This window comes from Chelonia mydas, chromosome 5 (genome assembly GCF_015237465.2).
Source record: "Chelonia mydas isolate rCheMyd1 chromosome 5, rCheMyd1.pri.v2, whole genome shotgun sequence".
Taxonomy (NCBI): Eukaryota; Metazoa; Chordata; order Testudines; family Cheloniidae; genus Chelonia; species Chelonia mydas.
The window spans coordinates 41,922,164-41,940,924 of record NC_051245.2 but is presented as its reverse complement, the minus strand read 5'-3'; the positions used below and the strand labels follow the sequence as shown (position 1 = coordinate 41,940,924).

Below are 18,761 nucleotides of genomic sequence, written 5' to 3'. Positions count from 1 at the left end.
TTTTTGCATCTCGATCGTCCAGGGGCCCCACTGGTTGTTTAGCAGGCTTCCTGCTTCTGATGTACTTAAAAAACATTTTGTTATTACCTTTTGAGTTTTTGGCTAGCTGTTCTTCAAATTCCTTTTTGGCTTTTCTTATTACATTTTTACATTTAATTTGGCAGTATTTATGCTCTTTTCTACTTACCTCACTAGGATTTGACTTCCACTTTTTAAAAGATGCCTTTTTATCTCTCGCTGCTTCTTTTACATGGTTGTTAAGCCACGGTGGCTCTTTTTTAGTTCTTTTACTGTGTTTTTTAATTTGGGGTATACATTTAAGTTGAGCCTCTATTATGGTGTCTTTGAGAACTGTCCATGCAGCTTGTAGGGATTTCAATCTAGTCACTGTACCTTTTAATTTCTGTTTAACTAACCATAACTATAACTATATTATTACAAACTTGCCCTTACTGAATTTAAGAGATTCAATTATTTTAATACACATGACACTTGAAGAATGATAGCATATATGCTTATTTAATTCCATTAACTATTCAAGCTAATTATGGACATTTCTAGGAAGATCTTTGCTTTCTGTTAACCAGGGACAGGCCCACAGTGTCAAGGAAGATAACGCCTCCTTAGCCATAAAACATTGTTTATTACTGCAACAGGTATTTACAGACAATGGAATGCAGTTTTATAACTCTTATTTTTCTTAACATTCTATATTATTTTCTTTTGTAATATTTTTGAAATCACAATATTTTAGTTTCACAGATATTAATTACTTCTAACTCATGAAAAATTCTGTGGCCCCTCAAATGCTTAAGATAAATAACCTTCTTCTGAGATGTATATTTCTAATTTAGGTTTCAGAGTAGCAGCCGTGTTAGTCTGTATCCGCAAAAAGAAAAGGAGTACTTGTGGCACCTTAGAGACTAACAAATTTATTTGAGCATAAGCTTTCGTGAGCTTCAGCTCACGTCATCGGATGCACGTAGTGGAAAATACAGCGGGGAGATTTTATATACATAGAGAACATGAAACAATGGGTGTTCCTCATAATGGTTAATGGTAACACCCATTGTTTCATGTTCTCTATGTATATAAAATCTCCCCGCTGTATTTTCCACTACATGCATCCGATGAAATGAGCTGTACTTCACGAAAGCTTATGCGCAAATAAATTTGTTAGTCTCTAAGGTGCCACAAGTACTCCTTTTCTTTTTGCGGATACAGACTAACACGGCTGCTACTCTGAAATCTGTCAGCATGAGACTCTCTCATCAGTCCTAGCAAAGGGTACCTACCAACAGAGCTACCAAGTCTCTAAGGAAGGAACTGCAGGATTTCAGTCAGTCTCCATGGTGCTTCACGATCGTACTTCAGCTCTTTATCAAGTGCAATTTCCACATTTCAACTCCCTGTCTTGGCATTTGTGATGCAACAGATATGCTAAGCTGGGAACTTGTGATGACAGCCAGATGAATAAAGCTGGACAAAATATTAGAATCAAGGCTTAAATCCAATCATAGAGAGACTGGGTTTGAGGTTCAATATGCTTTTTGCACTCAGAGAGGGAGTGGATGAAGTTCAGTCAGTGGGGAAATTCCCATGCCTCACTGGGACATCTTTTCCTAGCCCCATAAACTACTGCACCTCCTGCAAAACCCCAGGACTCCCTTACTGTTACCATTTGGGGAAGTATCCTTGCCATCTACTCGCTGACTCCTCTCCCCATCCCTATCCTCTTCTTGCTGGATCCTTGGAGGGGAAAAAGGAGACATCTCCCTCCAACACAAAGCCTGCTGGGGGAGGAGGAACCAACCCACCCTTTCCCTTGAAGCCACCCAGCAATAAAACCACTACTCATTGTGTGGCCCTGTGCAAATCACTTAACTTCTCTGCTATTGGTCCATCTTTGAGATGAGGATAAGAATATTGATGTATCCCCTCCGCCACAGCACTGTTGTGAGGATTAACTGGATTACTTTCAAAGCACTTTACGAAACAGGAGAGTTACTAAGTACGTACAAAACTGTAGTCTTCCTTGTTCAGCCACTCATGAGTGTCAGTGTGCAACATTTTTGGGCAAAGTCACAGAGCATCACCTCAGTGATGTTCTCAAAACAACAAGACCCCAAAAGGCAGCCTGGCATTGGGTATACAGACAGCAATATCAAATGAGACAACAGTATTGACAAGTGCCAGAAATAGAGTTCTCTACAGTCTGAAGCACATACTGGTTTCTGTGGCCTGTCTTAGCCAACACGAGCTAAACAGAAGTTAAAAATACGAGTTTCGGCAAGGGTATCCATGTGACCAGTATCTTGAACTTCGAACCCTTTGATCCACGTAAACGCACTAAGCAGAAAAAATGAAACACTATCACTCCAGCTCCCCAGAGTCATTTCTGAAAATCCCATAAGGAGACACATTGTTTTGCGAGCAAAACAAACGAAAGTGTTGAATGTTCAGCATGTGACCGGTTAGAATAGCAACTTAAAACCACACGCAAGGCATGTTATAATGCCAAAGGGAGTAAAACATTCAGCACTTAGCATCTATTTTCATGTAATATTTCAAGAAGAGAATGGACCCAGACTGTTGGCCACTTGACAGCTGCAGTTGTTTAGATCTAGTTAGTGACTTCACACTTAACAGATAGCGCTTTGCATGCTCTGGCTTGGGACCCATGCAAGCTCTTCAATAGGCCCAAAACATACATAGCCAGAAGAAATGTCATAGCAACCTGTGGGTTTTGAAATACCTAGACCATCTGGATTCACTGGTTCTAATCTTAGATTCAGTCCATCTTCTGAGGTAAACACATGTTTTCCAGAAATTTAGCATGTATGGGTCAGAAAAAACCTGTAAAATCCTAAAACATCTCTGCTCTGCATCACTTTCATAACAATGTATTTGTTCTTGGCCAATATTTTCCTACCTACATTATTAAGCAGCATGTTATAGATCAGTGCAACCACTCGTATGCCAGAAGTAGCAGCATTCTGATGGTGCTGTATGTTTATATAAAATTTGGGACCTCCAGGATAAAGATTCTATATACAGTATTAGTATTCTTCTCAGCTAAGATCTCTCCTTTGTTAGATTTTGCTCAGAGTCATGAGATTATGAAATCAGTCTTAAATACAACATTTCTAGGTTGCCTCTATATATGGAACAGCTGTTAGTAAAGTACTCAAGTACTATTAAATTATAATCGACCAGTTGTGCGTTGTAGAGTATGTAATTCTACACAGACATCCTAGAGAAAGAGATACAAAAGAAATGCAAACAAAACCACAACTTTTAAAATACAATAGTTCAAAATGTAGGAAAGATAAAGTCAAGGGACATAAATCTGAAAAGTGCAAGTAGCCATAAAGTATCAGCATATTTGAATACCTTTTCATTAATACATTAGCCCAATAATAATATATGCTAGGATGTGCACAATCTGTACTTCCTCTGGTTAAAACACTATATACATACAATTACATACATTTACCCAAATTGTTCAGTTTTTTATTTCTATATTCTCTATATCAGCAATATCAGGTTACGTCAATTTAGGTTGCACTGTTCATGAGAAAAGCAAATATTTGCTTGGTTACAACAACAAAAATCTGAATTAAAATAATGTAACATAACATAAGGAACACTTATTTTATTAATAACCTCAGCATAAACCTTCAAAGTCTTTCACAATAGCCTCTTTCATAACAGGCCACTAAACCACACCAGTATAAATCTTCAGAACACAGCATATCGACCCATGGGTATTCATTTACAATCTCAATTTTCTGTGTGTGTATCGTAAGGCCAATCACCTGCCACATTTAACCTTCATTCCATCTCCCACTGAAAAAAGAACAGACATATCGAAGAACTGTCAAACCACATACTGTGCAGTGAACACAATGGAAGGAACTTTAGCTACTTACAAACTTCCTCTTCTTGGAAGACTCAGCTCCTTCTGTAAAATGAAAAAAGATCACATTACATTTGAAATCAAAAGAATGCAGTTGGAAATATCCATTTTTTAAAATTAAGTTCCATAATTCTTCAATCTCAACAATACTGTACACAGACAGCGCAGATATGTTTTGAATATAATAAAGGATTATACAAATTTTGTATAAATCTTCTTTCATGTTCTGCTACATACTGTTATTTCAAACTCTGATTTTCTTTAGGTTTATCTTTGGGAATGTTCAATAGAATCTGTGACAGAAATGTTCTCAGATCATATTTCAAACAGAATAACCTAACAGCCCAGATTCACTGGGGATTTTTAAAGAAAGTAAAATTAGCAAGGCCCAGTTCTGCTATATGCTAATCTTCCATAAAACCTACTGTGTGCAAAAATAGTTGAGGATATTCAGCACCTGACAAGGTCAGGCTCCAAGGAATCAGTCACAAATATCAAGGTTCTTACATCACAACATGGATATTGTTCATTTATTTTGACAAGCATAGCTTGACCGGTTACACTACTTCATTATATGCTCATACAATGTTCTGGAGTACATCATTTTATGAAGTCTTAATACAAAGCACCACAATGCACTTTTTTTTTTTTAAACACAAAACTTTTGCTGAGAAGTAGGGTGAAACTGCCATTTGGCGAGAATTGTTGTGATTGTGTATTAGCTAAATGAGAATTAGTGAGAATTTACTATATTTTCAATATAGCTGATATATTTTCAATTAGTATTTCGGATAGAAGACAGCTACAAGACCCACCAAGTTCTGTCCATCTAAAAGATGCATGATATATGCCTAGAAGTGGGATAGCTAATATCAGATAAATTATGTAATTTCCATTTTCTGCTTTCCAATTTCCAACCCCCACCACACACACCCATATCTTGTTACACTTTGGTACCCCTCATTCACCTCCCTCTATTTCTGCCATTCCACTTATTTTCTCAAAACTACATTTGTAAAGTCTTCTTTGTAATCTTGTTCAGATGGGAATACAGCCTGCATTTAAATGCAGGGGCCCTCATCTGACCTATGAGATACACAGTACTAGATGTTCTCCAGGAAGATACTTTGATTTCAAAGACAACAGAACACAAGATCTGGCTGTGTTAGTGGGTTGTGAAGGCCTGTTAGGTGGATATTTTTAATCACCCTGGTTTAGAATAATTTTATACTTGTATCTCCTATTTGATCACACCTAGCATACTGTTTTTACACATCTAATGGATGTATAGTTAATTTACATTACCAAACCAAACTAGCTAGAAGGTGAGATGTTAGAATTTTCTCTTTTAAAAAAGCATCAGAAAAATAAGATTCTACACAGTGCATAAAATGCTTGTGCACCCTCTGACCAGATAATGCATATGAACGTGTAAAAAAACAAAAAACAAAAAACAAAAAAAACCACACAAATAAATGGATGAAAATGGCTCACTCAGTCACCCTAGAAAGGGCCACGAAGAAATGAATACTTCTATATTCTTTGCAGACTTTAGATGGTGTACAGTGAATAAGGCAGGGGCCACTAAAATATCAAACTGCTTCATTTCTGAGCACCATCCATCTTGTACAGTAAATGAGGCAGGGGACCTGTGGACATAATGTAATTAAGAGTCATAATGCATATGCTCAAAAAGGCAGAATATTAAGGGCTATTCACATTTTGTGAGCAAAGATCGCATTTATATCTTGTCAAGTGTCCAGAAACTGCTTCTAATTTAACACACACTTAACAAGTATACCAAATCAATCCCTTATACTTGGATCTTTCTTGGTAGATGAACAGATTTTTTTCCCCCTCAGTTTGTCATTATTAGTAACAAAATTGCAGATGATCAGTGTTGTATGCAGGTACAGCTGCATTTGGTCCTTTGGCCGTGCTTTGGGCACTCCTGCTGTACTGCCTTGTAATTACTGGAGAAGCTCCATGTCAGATAAATCACTAAGGATAACTAGTAGAGGGTAAAGATGTACTAAAAGATGTTGGCAGTTTTTACAAAGTAAATTTCACACCCAAGTTATTTTTACGCACACAGATCTCATTTGAAGCAAAGCAGAGCAAATATCACTTTTTAAGCATGATTTTAAAATAAAAAAGCATGGCAATACCAATAAGCAGCTAACCAAAAATAAATGAATAAATAAAACAAACTTCCTTTTTAGACAATGTCTGTATCTTCACATTTTCCCTATATACCATAGCGTTGACATCAAAATGCCAGGTCAGTTCTCTCACATTTATCACAGGCTTGAGTACCTCCAAAATAGAAAACTTCACTGCAAGTCATCATCCAATTTATGTTTTGCACTATCACTAAGTACATGAAAGGCTTGCAGTTTATAGCTCTTAGACATGTCTCACATCACTTGTGGCTTTTCTACATTAGGGATTTTTGCATCAGGATACAAAATTCCTTAATTAATGTATTAGCATAGACTGTCTTACTCCAGGTAAATTTCTTCAGTTCAATCCTTCCTCTACCCCGGTGCAGTACATCGTTTACACTGGTATAGATACTTCCCAGTGAAAATATCCCTAATGTAGATATGCCCTTATTCTAAGACTCAGGAAAAAGGGCATTTTGTTCCTATGCATCTGAAAAGCTGTTATTTCACAAACTGAAGAGACTATGTATGACTGAATTATACAGCTTTTAGTATATAGTGGGGAAAAAAGCTTAACAAGGCATACTGGAAACATGCTAATCTTTAACTTTGGAACTGTGGGTTCGAATCTCAGTTGCATTAAAAATGCCATAAAGTTAGCTAATTATTCCCAGGCACTAAAAATTGTTGTTTAAGAAAGGATCTTCATTAAGTGTAAAATCAAGGGCCAGGTTTTCATGGGTGGGTGTTCCAGTTCAGATGAGCTGTGCCCAGTACAGGACTTGGGGATGCAGGTTGCACAAAGGTGGCTTCAAGCCAAACTTTGTGTCTCCATGGTCCTGAGTTCATACACCTCCTGGACAAATCAGCACAAAAGCTCTACTTCACGATGGGTGCCTATGGCCCGAAAAAACATTCCAGCAGTCAAGGATCACCAAGAAGTAGAAATATAGGGCAGAAGGGATCTTGACAGGTAATCTAGTCCATCCCTCTGTGCTGAGGCAGGATTAAATATACCTAGACCATCCCTGAGAGATGTTTGTCAGGGGTGGTCTAGGTTTAGAGATAGATGACCTCACTATATATCTTTGTTTTCTCTTTAAGCTGGCATTAAGGTTGCTTTACGCCACTTCACAAACAAGAGAATCTTGTCCCAACTATGTAATGTCCTTTCTGCCTTGAGACTGTTGTCTGCAAACCTACAAATATATTAAGTTGGGTCTCAGGTTTGGGAGATATGTACAAGCCTTTGCTAAATTACATTGAAGATACAATAAGGACTGTGTGTACATGATTTAATTAAGCTAATCATTAATCAGTGAACTGTCACAATACAGTGAGCATTTTATTTTTAGTAACATGTCTTCAAAACCACAGAAGCTTTTTGGGTTTATAACTTACAAAATATTCAGAAATTCAGTACATGCCGCAGTCCTTCAGGTCTTACGAAATTTAGGTCAGCCAGTACAATTTTAATTCACACAGCAGACTGTAGGTGTCCAGTCTTTTAAAGCCCATTGATAAATAAGGCGTATCAACTCTACTACTAACTATGTTTCCATTTAGTAGGGGAAAGACTTTGACCTACAACAGAGTTTAAATAAAAAGGATATACACCACAGCTGTGACCCAGAAAACACAGCAATTCTTTCAGTTCTTCTACCTATTACCAGTAAATTACAGTAAATTCAAATATTGATCTACACACCCCTATATGGAGGGGAAAAGGTGCCATCGACTTTTATTGCATGTTGCAGAGTCCCATTCTCAGGAATCAATAAAAGCTACAATGTTCATAAGCTGCTAAAGAGTGAGCGAATGTTGTGGATACTGGGTACCTTTTAGAACCACAGTAAAATCAGCTTCATCTTTCAATAGTTGCAAGGTTTTCATATATTCAGAAGTCTGATCTTAAGAGATTTTTCAGCTGTCCTTAAAAGCTTCATAAAGGAAATCTTTCAAGTAAATATCAATAATTCACTATTTTTTAAAAAACATGAAGAAATAACATGAGAAAAAACAATACTGCTATTTACCATCTATAATTTGCTGCCTTAGATCTGAAGGTCTCCAGCTTCTTGCATCTCATTAAGATATGGTCATTAGGTTAGTTGGTGACTTTGTTTAATGTGTGTGTACACACAGAGTACACCAAAAGGCACCAGGTTACAAGCAGTTTCATTACATAATTATTCTGCCACTTAAATACCAACCGCTTCCGTGGCTTACATATAAAAAAAAATAATCTTACGTTTACCGTTTTTCCTTTTCACCTATAGGTAGCCCCAACAATTTTCCATGGTGAGTCCTCCTGAAAAAGGGTGCCAGGGCATTTAAACATCTAAACTGAGCCCTTGAATTTATAAACAATATTACATTATGTTTCAACTTTCTCCTCTCACCTAATGCTAAGAAATCAATGCAACCAGTGAATCAACTTCAATATACGTCAATAGGTGTCTACTACAGATTTCAGTAGGATGCATATAAATTGAAGGAAAGAGCCACTTAAACTCAGATTTAACCTGAAGAAGCCTCTTGGGCTACCTAGGCTGACGTCAGGCACTTGACAATACAATTCATTTTTGTTTTTTAAACTAACTTCCCCACAGTTATTTTGCTATAGTGACTGCTGACAGTCTTTTTCAGGGCAGAAATTTATCAGTGGATCAACTCCAGGGGTATTGAAATGTGCTGTGAAGGGAATACCCAGAAGTCTGCTTAAATCTTGACATCATCATCAATGTACAGGCAAATTAAGTGGATGGAGAGGACACTTTAAAGAAAACATATATAAAAAAACGCAATATAGAATGAAAAAAAATCAATGGCTCTGTCACACACAACATGGAACTGATTTAAACAGTCAATAAGTGTTCTACCATAGATTAACAAGATACTGTGGCAATATTAAGATTTATAATAGACTAATCAAATTATGTAAAGAGTTGGCAGTTAGATTTGTTTTACTTTGCCTACCATATGTTTACAAAGTTTCTGAGTGTTTGAATCCCTATGGAGCAAGAGGATACTGTATTCTGGAATAATGCTTTGCGCAAGCAGAAAAAGGTCTGGTCTAGTAGTAGATACACTATATGTTGTCTCACATCTCTCCAGCGGCAAGTTTGTTGTAAGATTCAGCAACAAGAAGAGCACTGAATTTACCTGTTATGAATTATATTGCTTAAAAGATGTCCCTAAAAATGGATTTTCATTGTTAAAGTCATGGGAGCAAATGCACAGAAGTTGAAGAAAAGAGCAGGTCGTGTTCTGTAGCCACACCAAATACTTCTTTAGATTTCAATCTAACGTTTGCTAAAGTGAGCTGTAGCTCACAAAAGCTTATGCTCAAATATATTGGTTAGTCTCTAAGGTGCCACAAGTACTCCTTTTCTTTTTGCCAATACAGACTAACACGGCTGCTATTCTGAAAGCTCTTAATTGTTCAGACAACAGCAGCAGCAATTTAAAAATGCTGCTGGCCATAGATATGCTCTGCTGTTTAAAAGAAGAATACCGCTGGAATTAGCTGTTTCCTCCATTTTTAGAGACTAAGTACAACCACTACCTTGGAAGGATAAAAGGTTGACCCTGCTAGGATTCAAACCTGTGGTTTCAGCGAGTCTTGGTGTGCTGTTATTTGGCATTAGGAAGCCAAAACACCCATATTCCAAGACTCAGGGCACCATTTACTTTGTACAAGTGTGCAAACTTAAATTGCCTTTTTTTTTTTAATAAAATTTATTCCATGTTAGATACATGGGTATTTTAAACCTAGTGTAAGCACACTTTTGAGGGCAAGTATCCAATTCATACCCATGGAAGAAATTAATACTGAAATATTGAATGAAATTGAAAGTAATTGGTACAATTCTCAATGATTTTATCTATAAACCGTTTCTCAATTGACCAGTAGTTACATTACTAACTAACTTCATACTCCATCCTAAGTTCACAGTTGATAGCAGCCTATGCTATCCAAACTCTACTACTTTATGAGTACAATTAAGTGCTGGTTACTTGAATAGTGGCTACTGATATTAATAAAATATAAAAGCCTTTCCAACTCTAAAGAATAGCCCCATCAAAAAATAGTATTTTCATACCAACAGTATATCCTGATGTGTACTCTAGACACTTTATAGCCATTTTGTCTTGCTTTTTAAAAGACCTCTTAGGAAAATGCAGGAGAAAATAATTACTATGACCAGGAATAATAGTTAGATTTGATGCCTACTATGCTGCATTCTATATTTTTTCAGTGTGACTTTTATCAATAAATAACTGTGTTTCTTTAACTAAAAAGTGTGGAAAATTCTGATTGAATTTTCCACTTCAAAGTACACAAAATCATTTCATCTAACACGCTGTGTTAGAAAATCCATGCTCCATTCTGACCTCCTGTTGCACAGTCTATTTCACCCATTGGCAATGTACCATATCACTGCATGACCGGTAGAGCAGAGTAAACACATTGACTGAGAAATGTTTGAAAACACCAATCTCACACAGATTCCAGCTACTACCAAACTCAAACAAACATTCTCATCCTTATAATTTAAGAGCACTATAGTTCACTCAGAAAAATTCATGCAAGACATAAAATTCCAGTTGCTTGTACAACTGTGCAGCTGAACAAACATAGGAACACTAGTATTGTTTTTCAGTGCTTTAGGTTTGGAAAAAAACTTCCATCAACTTTCAGATAAATACCTGGTTTTTCTGGGCTTTTTGCATTAGGGAGGGGATGATGGAGGAACACATAAGGACAAACTCATATGGGCATTTCCAAATGCACCATACACTTCCCATTAAAACACAGTTGTGCAAGCTCCCGGTAACAGCTTTCTCACTCTCCACTGCCAAGCATGTGGAAACATTGCAGCTCAGGTTCCTCTCTCTCACCCATATCTATTCTTTTTCACCCTACCCCCTGCCCATTTTCCACACTTGCTGGTGGATGGAAACTAGACACCTTAGCACTGCCTAACCCACACCTGGGTGAGCAAGTGGTTTCTATTTCACTTGTTGTACATACAGCTGGGCTGCTCCAGGGGCCCCACCGGAGGCTACCAGCCACGTTTATCAGCTCCCCAGCAACAGTGGGGGTTTTCTATAGTGATGAAGACGACATAGCAAACCCCCACTCCTGCCAATCTGTATCTTCTTTCTGCTGCTTTTACTCACATGGTTAAATGTAACCTTAGCTCTGAATATCCTGGTTCTTATTTAAAACATTTTTTTGAACTACAAAGGTTCCTTGAAGGGATTCTTCCCGTTAACAGGCAGAACTGCACATCATAAACATTAGTCCTTTGCCATGAATACATGTCTGTAATGTATTTACGATATGTCTACCACAGTACTAGCTTACCAACCAGACAGTCTAGCCTCTCTCATTATTATAGTCTGATCACATTAGTAATTTACGTATCTGCAGCCTTAGCTTTACCATTTTTCACTTAAGACCTTAGGATCTCAGTTCAGGTCCCAAGAGCTGGTGATATTAGAACGTAAGAATGGCCATACGGGGTCCAACTATCCCAGTATCCTGTCTTCTGACAATGGCCAATGCCATGTGCTCCAGAGGGAATTAACAGAACCAGTAATCATCAAGTGATCCATCCCTGTCACCCATTCCCAGCTTCTGGCAAACAGAGGCTAGGGACACCATCCCTGCCCATCCGGGCTAATAGCCATTGATGGTCCTATCCTCCATGAATATATCTAGTTCTTTTTTGAACCCTGTTATAGTCTTGGCCTTCGCAACATCCTCTGGCAAGGAGTTCCACAGGTTGACTGTGCGTTGTGTAGAAAAAATACTTCCTTTTGTTCCTTTTAAACCTACTGCCTATTAATTTCATTTGGTGGCCCCTAGTTCTTGTGTTATGAGAAGAGTAAATAACTCTTTCTTATTTACTTTCTCCACATCAGTCATGATTTTATAGACCTCCATCATATTTCCCCCCTTAGTCATCTCTTTTCCAAGCTGAAAAGTCCCAGACTTATTAATCTCTCCTCATACGGCAGCCGTTTCATATCCCTAATCATTTTTGTTGCCCTTTTCTGAACCTTTTCTAAGTCCAATATATCTTTTTTGAGATGGGGCGACCACATCTGCACACAGTATTCAAGATGTGGGTGTACCAAGTATTTATAAATAGGCAATATGATATTTTCTGTCTTCTTATCTCTCTTTCTTAATGATTCCCAACATTCTGTTAGCTTTTTTTGACTGCTGCTGCACATGGAGTGGATGTTTTCAGAGAACTATCCACAATGACTCCAAGATCTCTTTCTTGAGTGGTCACAGCTAATTTAGACCCCATCATTTTATATATATAGTTCATACATATAAACTATGTATTAGATTATGTTTTCTAATGTGCATTACTTTGCATTTATCAACATTGAATTTCACATGCCATTTTGTTGCCCAGTCAACCAGTTTTGAGAGTTCCTTTCGTAGCTCTTTGCAGTCTGCCTGGGACTTAACTATCTTGAGTAGTTTTGTATCATCCGCAAATTTTGCCACCTCACTGTTTACCCCTTTTTCCATCATTTATGAATATGTTGAATAGGACTGGTCCCATTACAGACCCCTGGCGGATACCACTATTTACACCGCTCTCCATTCTGAAAACTGACCATTTATTCCTATCCTTTGTTCCCCATCTTTTAACCAGTTATCAATCCATGAGAGAACCTTCTCTCTTATCCCATGACAGCTTACTTTGCTTAAGAGCCTGTGGTGACGGACCTTATCAAAGGCTTTCTGAAAATCTAAATATACTATATCCACTGGATCCCCCTTTGTCCACATGCTTGTTGACCCCCTCAAAGAATTCTAGTAGATTGGTGAGGCATGATTTTCCTTTACAAAAAACATGTTGACTCTTTCCCTATAGATTATGTTCATCTATGTGTCTGACAATTTTGTTCTTTACTACAGTTTCAACCACTTTGCCCAGTTTTGAAGTCAGGCTTACCATAATTGCCGGGATCACCTCTAGAGCCCATTTTAAAAATTGGCGTCACATTAGCTATCCTCCCGTCATTTAAATCAGTTTCTGTACCAAATGATAGGTTACAGGCAACAGTGTTTCTTTTATTATTGAATATATGTGTAACATCTCAAAGTTACTAGCACTTATTCTTGGGATAGCTAGAAATGAAAACACAATCCTAAAATATTTTCACTAGCTTGAAAAGTAGAACATATGCTTTGTGGATACTGTAGCTCCAGGGCCGATTTCATCAGCAGAGGAGTCTATTTCCAATCACAGACACTATTGAAAATTATAAAATAGATTCAGTGGATATTACTGCATCCTGTAACTAACTGTTATGATATTCAGTCTTGAATTAGGATTAAGAAGGATTTTTTAAAAGTCAATATCTTTGTTGCAATATTCTCTCCCTACATTCAGTTTGAAAATTGTGTTATTTAGCACACTGTACTATCAATATTTTCTCCAGGCTGACAAAATTTCAGAGCAATCCTCAGGAACTTACTAATGCTCCCAATTTATACTGACAGCTCATCTGGAATAAACCTTTATTACCATTATGTATTGAAACACCTCAAGATTTTGAAACTAATCTTCTGAACACTTTCTCTTGTCCCTCTCCCCTCCCACCTCCTCACCCCACATGCTCCCACATCAAATTGATTTTATTTGGATGGTTGCCTTTGCCAGCTTCACATATAACAATTTCATTGTGTCCTTCAGATTATTATTCCTACAGCATATTCTTCTTTACCATGGTTTACCTTTGTTCATTTCTTGCTCATATTTGCTATCTACTGAGAAATTTCAGTAAACAAAATCTGAGTACACTTCAAGTAAGTTTGGCTTCTAATTTTAGGCACTGTGCAGTTATGTAATAAGCAAGTCTGGTGAAAACTGATCAAAATTACTTTAATTTTTTAAATTATATCAACAATGTTTTAAAAAAATTAAAACATTTCACTCAACATTTTTGTATCTGTAACACCAAACACATTATTTATTTTTATATTTTTATGCATGAAACTCTGCCTCTTAGCATCTTTTGTGCATGAAACTCTGCCTCTTAGGATCTTTTGTGTTGTTATATGCAAAAAGTTCTAAATGCTGTAATATCTAATGCACTAATTTTTATTAATACCATATATAAGAAACTTGTGCAACTCAATTCAACACATTTAAGAGTACATATAATTTATGTTTCAATGATCTAAGTCACCAACCACAGAAATCTCGATGATACATGAATGACAAGCAGTATAATATTTGTACATAGTATCACTAAAACTATCTGCTACTGGATAGGAACTGTTGGAGTACTGAGCTAACATATCACAATAAGAGGCCCTTAGCTTTGTGTAATGAAATCTGAAAAAAAGAACAGGAAAATACCAAATAATTTTGAACTGAAAAAAGAAAGAAATATGACAATAACTTGAGCCTGTAGGTACAAGGCAAAGGGAACAAAGGAGTTATCCAACGGTGACTACTATTGTTGTCATGGCTGCCATGGATCAGTTAGGTTCTAGGAAGAGGGAACAATCCTCATCTCCTCCATCCTTGGTCTTCTCTTCTCCCCACTATCCATTGATAGCCTCCTCATAACCTGGTCATGTGGCTTTGCCTCCAATTCACTAATTACCCAAACTTTCCCTCTCTTTGGACGCTTTTTTGGGTCTCTGATCTCCCTTCCTGAATGGCCCAATATAAACTCAAACATGGCTAAAACACTTTCTCCATAAATACTCTCTTCTTAGTCACCATTGGCTTCTCTATTATGCTTTGCAGATAGGGTTACTGGCTTAGTGGATGGGAAAAGCAGTAGACATGATTAAGTTTATGTTTTAGTCACAGGTATTTTTAGTAAAAGTCATGGACAGGTCACAAAGAGTAAACAAAAATTTGCGGACCAAGACCTGTCCCTGACTTGTCCCTCTTCTGAGGGGGTCAGAGGCACCCATCTGCCACTCTGACATGGCATCCTGGGAGGTATGCTGCCTGCCAGGGGCCCGTATCCGAGACGTTACGGAGTGATTGCCGAGGATCATCCAGCCCTCTGACTACTACCCCATGCTAGTACCCATCCGTGTGGGTACTAATGATACTACGAAGTATGACCTCAGCAGATCAGAAGTGACTACAGGGCTCTGAGAGTTAGGGAGAAGGAGTTGGGAGCACAGGTGGTGTTCTCTTCGATCCTTCTGGTCAAGGGTAGAAGCCCAGGCAGAGACAGATGCATCCTGCAGGTGAATGCCTGGCTGCGAGGATGGTGTCACTAGGTGGGCTCCAGCTTCTTTGACCACAGGATGCTGTTCCAGGAAGAAGGACTGCTAAGCAGAGATGGGGTCCAACTACCGAGGAAGGGGAAGAGCATATTTGGGTACAGACTGGCTAACCTATTGAGGAGGACTTTAAACTAGGTTCGAAGGGGGCAGGTGACCAAAGCCCACAGGTAAGTCAAAAACATGGAGACCTGGGAGAAGGGTTGAAATTTGGTGGGGGAGCATGGGCTGTTTAGCAGGGATAAAGGAGAGACAAGACAGAACTGCGGAGGGAGGAGGGAAATCAAATCAGTATCTTAGATGTCTGTATACTAATGCGAGAAGTATGGGGAATAAGCAGGAAGAACTCAAAATGCGGGTAAACACACACAACTATGACATAGTTGGCATCACAGAACTTGGTGGGATAATAGGCATGACTAGAATATTGATATAGAAGGGTACAGCTTGCTCAGGAAGGTCAGGCAGGGAAACAAGGGAGGAGGTGTTGCCTTATATATTAAAAATGTATACACTTGGACTGAGGTTGAGATGGAAATAGGAGACAGACTTGTTGAAAGTCTCTGGGCAAGGATAAGAGGGGTAAAAATAAAAGGGTGATGTCACGATAGGCGTCTACTACAGACCACCTAACCAGGAAGAAGAGGTAGATGAGGCTTTTTTAAAACGATTAACAAAATCATCCAAAGCACAGGACTTGGTGGTGATGAGGGACTTCAACTACTCAGACATCTGTTGGGAAAATAACACAGAACATAGATTATCCAACAAGTTCTTGGAATGTATTGGAGACAATTTTTTATTTCAGAAGATGGAGAAAGCAACTAAGAGAAAGGCAGTTCCAGATTTGATGTTGAGAAATAGGGAGAAACTGGTTGAGAATGTGAAAGTGGAAGGCAGCTTGGGTGAAAGTGATCATGGAATGGTAGAGTCCATGATTCTAAGGAACAGTAGGAGAGAGAACAGCACAATAAAAACAATGGATTTCAAGAAGGCAGACTTTAGCAAACTCAGAGAGTTGGTAGGTAAGATCCCATAGGAAGCAAACAGTTGGCAGTTTTTCCAAAGAGACATTAAAGGCACAAGAGCAAACAATCCCACTATGTAGGAAAGATAAGAAGTATGGCAGGGGCCACCCTGGCTTAATGAGGAGATTTTCAATATTCTAAAAATCAAAAAAGAGTCATACAAAAAGTAGAAACTAGGTCAAGTTACAAAGGATGAATATAAACAACAATAGTATGTAGGGACAAAATTAGAAACGCCAAGGCACAAAACAAGATCAAACTAGGTAGAGACATAAAGGACATTCTACAAATACATTAGAAGCAAGAGGATGACCAAGGACAGGGTAGGCCCGTTACTCAATGAGGGGGGAAAAACAAGAACAGAAAATGTGGAAATGACAGAGGTGCTTAATGACTTCTTTGTTTCGGTTTTCACTAAGAAGGTTGGTGGTGATTGGACATCTAACATAGTGAATGCCAGTGAAAATGAGGTAGGAGCAGAGGCTAAAATAGGGAAAGAACAAATTAAATGTCTTCAGGTCACGAGGGCATGATGAAATGCATCCTAGAATACTTAAGGAGCTGACTGAAAGGATATCTGAGCCATTAGAGATTACCTTTGAAAAGCCATGGAAGATGAGAGAGATTCCAGAAGACTGGAAAAGGGCAAATATTGTACCAATCTATAAAAAGGGAAATAAGGACAACCTGGGGAATTACAGACCAGTCAGCTTAACTTCTGTACCCGGAAAGATAATAGAGCAAATAATTAAGCAATTAAGCAGTTAAGCAAACATCTAGAAGATAATAATGTGATAAGTAATAGCGTGGATTTGTCAACAACAAACCATGTCAAACCAACCTGACAGCTTTCTTTGACAGGGTAACAAGCCTTGTGGATAGGAGGGAAGCAATAGACAGGGTATATCTTGACTTTAGTAAAGCTTTTGATACTGTCTCGCATGACCGCCTCAAAAACAAACTAGGGAAATGCAACCTAGGTAGAGCTACTATAAGGTGGGTACAAAACTGGTTGAAAACCCATTCCCAGAGAATAGTTATCAGTGGTTCACAGTCATGCTGGAAGGGCATAATGAGTAGGGTCCTGCAGGGATCAGTTCTGGGCCAGGTTCTGTCAATATCTTCATCAATGATTTAGATAATGGCATAGAGAGTTTGCGGACGATACCAAGCAGGGAGGGATTGCAAGTGCTTCAGAGGATAGGATTAAAATTCAAAATGATCTGGACAAACTGGAGAAATGGTCTGAAATAAATAGGATGAAATTCAATAAGGGCAAATGCAAAGTACTCCAGTTAGGAAGAAAGAATCAGTTGCACACATACAAAATGGAAAACGACTGCCTAGGAAGGAGTACTGCAGAAAGAGATCTGGGGGTCATAGTGGACCACAAGCTAAATATGAATCAACAGCGTAACACTGTTGCAAAAAATAAATAAATAAATAAAAAAGCAAACATTATTCTGGGATGTATTAGCAGGAGTCAGAGTAACAGCCGTGTTAGTCTGTATTTGCAAAAAGAAAAGGAGTACTTGTGGCACCTTAGAGACTAAGTATGCATCCGATGAAGTGAGCTGTAGCTCACGAAAGCTTATGCTCAAATAAATTGGTTAGTCTCTAAGGTGCCACAAGTACTCCTTTTCTATTAGCAGGAGTGTTGTAAGCAAGACACAAGAAGTAATTCTTCCGCTTTACTCCACTTATTAGGCCTCAACTGGAGTATTGTGTCCAGTTCTGGGTGCCACATTTCAGGAAAGATATGGATAAATTGGAGAAAGTCCAGAGAAGAGCAACAAAAATGATTAAACGTCTAGAAAACATGACCTATGAGGGAAGACTGAAACAACTGGCTTTGTTTAGTCTTGAAAAGAGAAGACTGAGAAGGGACATTATAACCATTTTCAAGTACATAAAAAGTTGTTACAAGGAGGGAGAAGAATTGTTCTTCTTAACCTCTGAGGATAATACAAGAAGCAATGGGCTTAAATTGCAGCAGAGAGGGTTACGCTGGACATTAGGAAAATCTTCCTAACTGTCAGGTTGGTTAAGCACTGGAATAAATTGTCTAGGGAGTTTGTGGAATCTCCATCATTGGAGATTTCTGAAAGCAGGTTAGACAAACACCTGTCAGGAATGGTCTAGATAATACTTAGTCCTGCCATGGGTGCAGGGAACTGGACTAGATGACCTCTCGAGGTCCCTTCCAGTCCTATAATTCTACATACTCCTGACTAAATCTTGGATGCTCTGGGGAAGGGGGCGACCCAGGGGCACCATGGGTGCTCTGGGTAGCGGTGGGGTGGCCCAGGGACATTGCAGGTGCTCAGGGGAGGGGGGAGGGTTTGACACTGTCCCAT

At 38.4% G+C, this 18,761-nt stretch overlaps 1 protein-coding gene across 5 annotated transcripts in view; it reads right to left on the bottom strand.

Moving 5' to 3' along the window:
* The window catches only part of MAST4 (microtubule associated serine/threonine kinase family member 4), a 446,036-nt gene that overhangs the window by 210,763 nt on the left and 216,512 nt on the right, over positions 1 to 18,761 (bottom strand). For all 5 annotated transcript variants that reach the window (XM_043546459.1, XM_043546460.1, XM_027821471.3 and 2 more), the window contains one exon: positions 3,933 to 3,964. In XM_043546459.1, the coding sequence (XP_043402394.1) occupies positions 3,933 to 3,964 (32 nt within the window). The remainder of the gene's footprint in view (positions 1 to 3,932; positions 3,965 to 18,761) is intronic.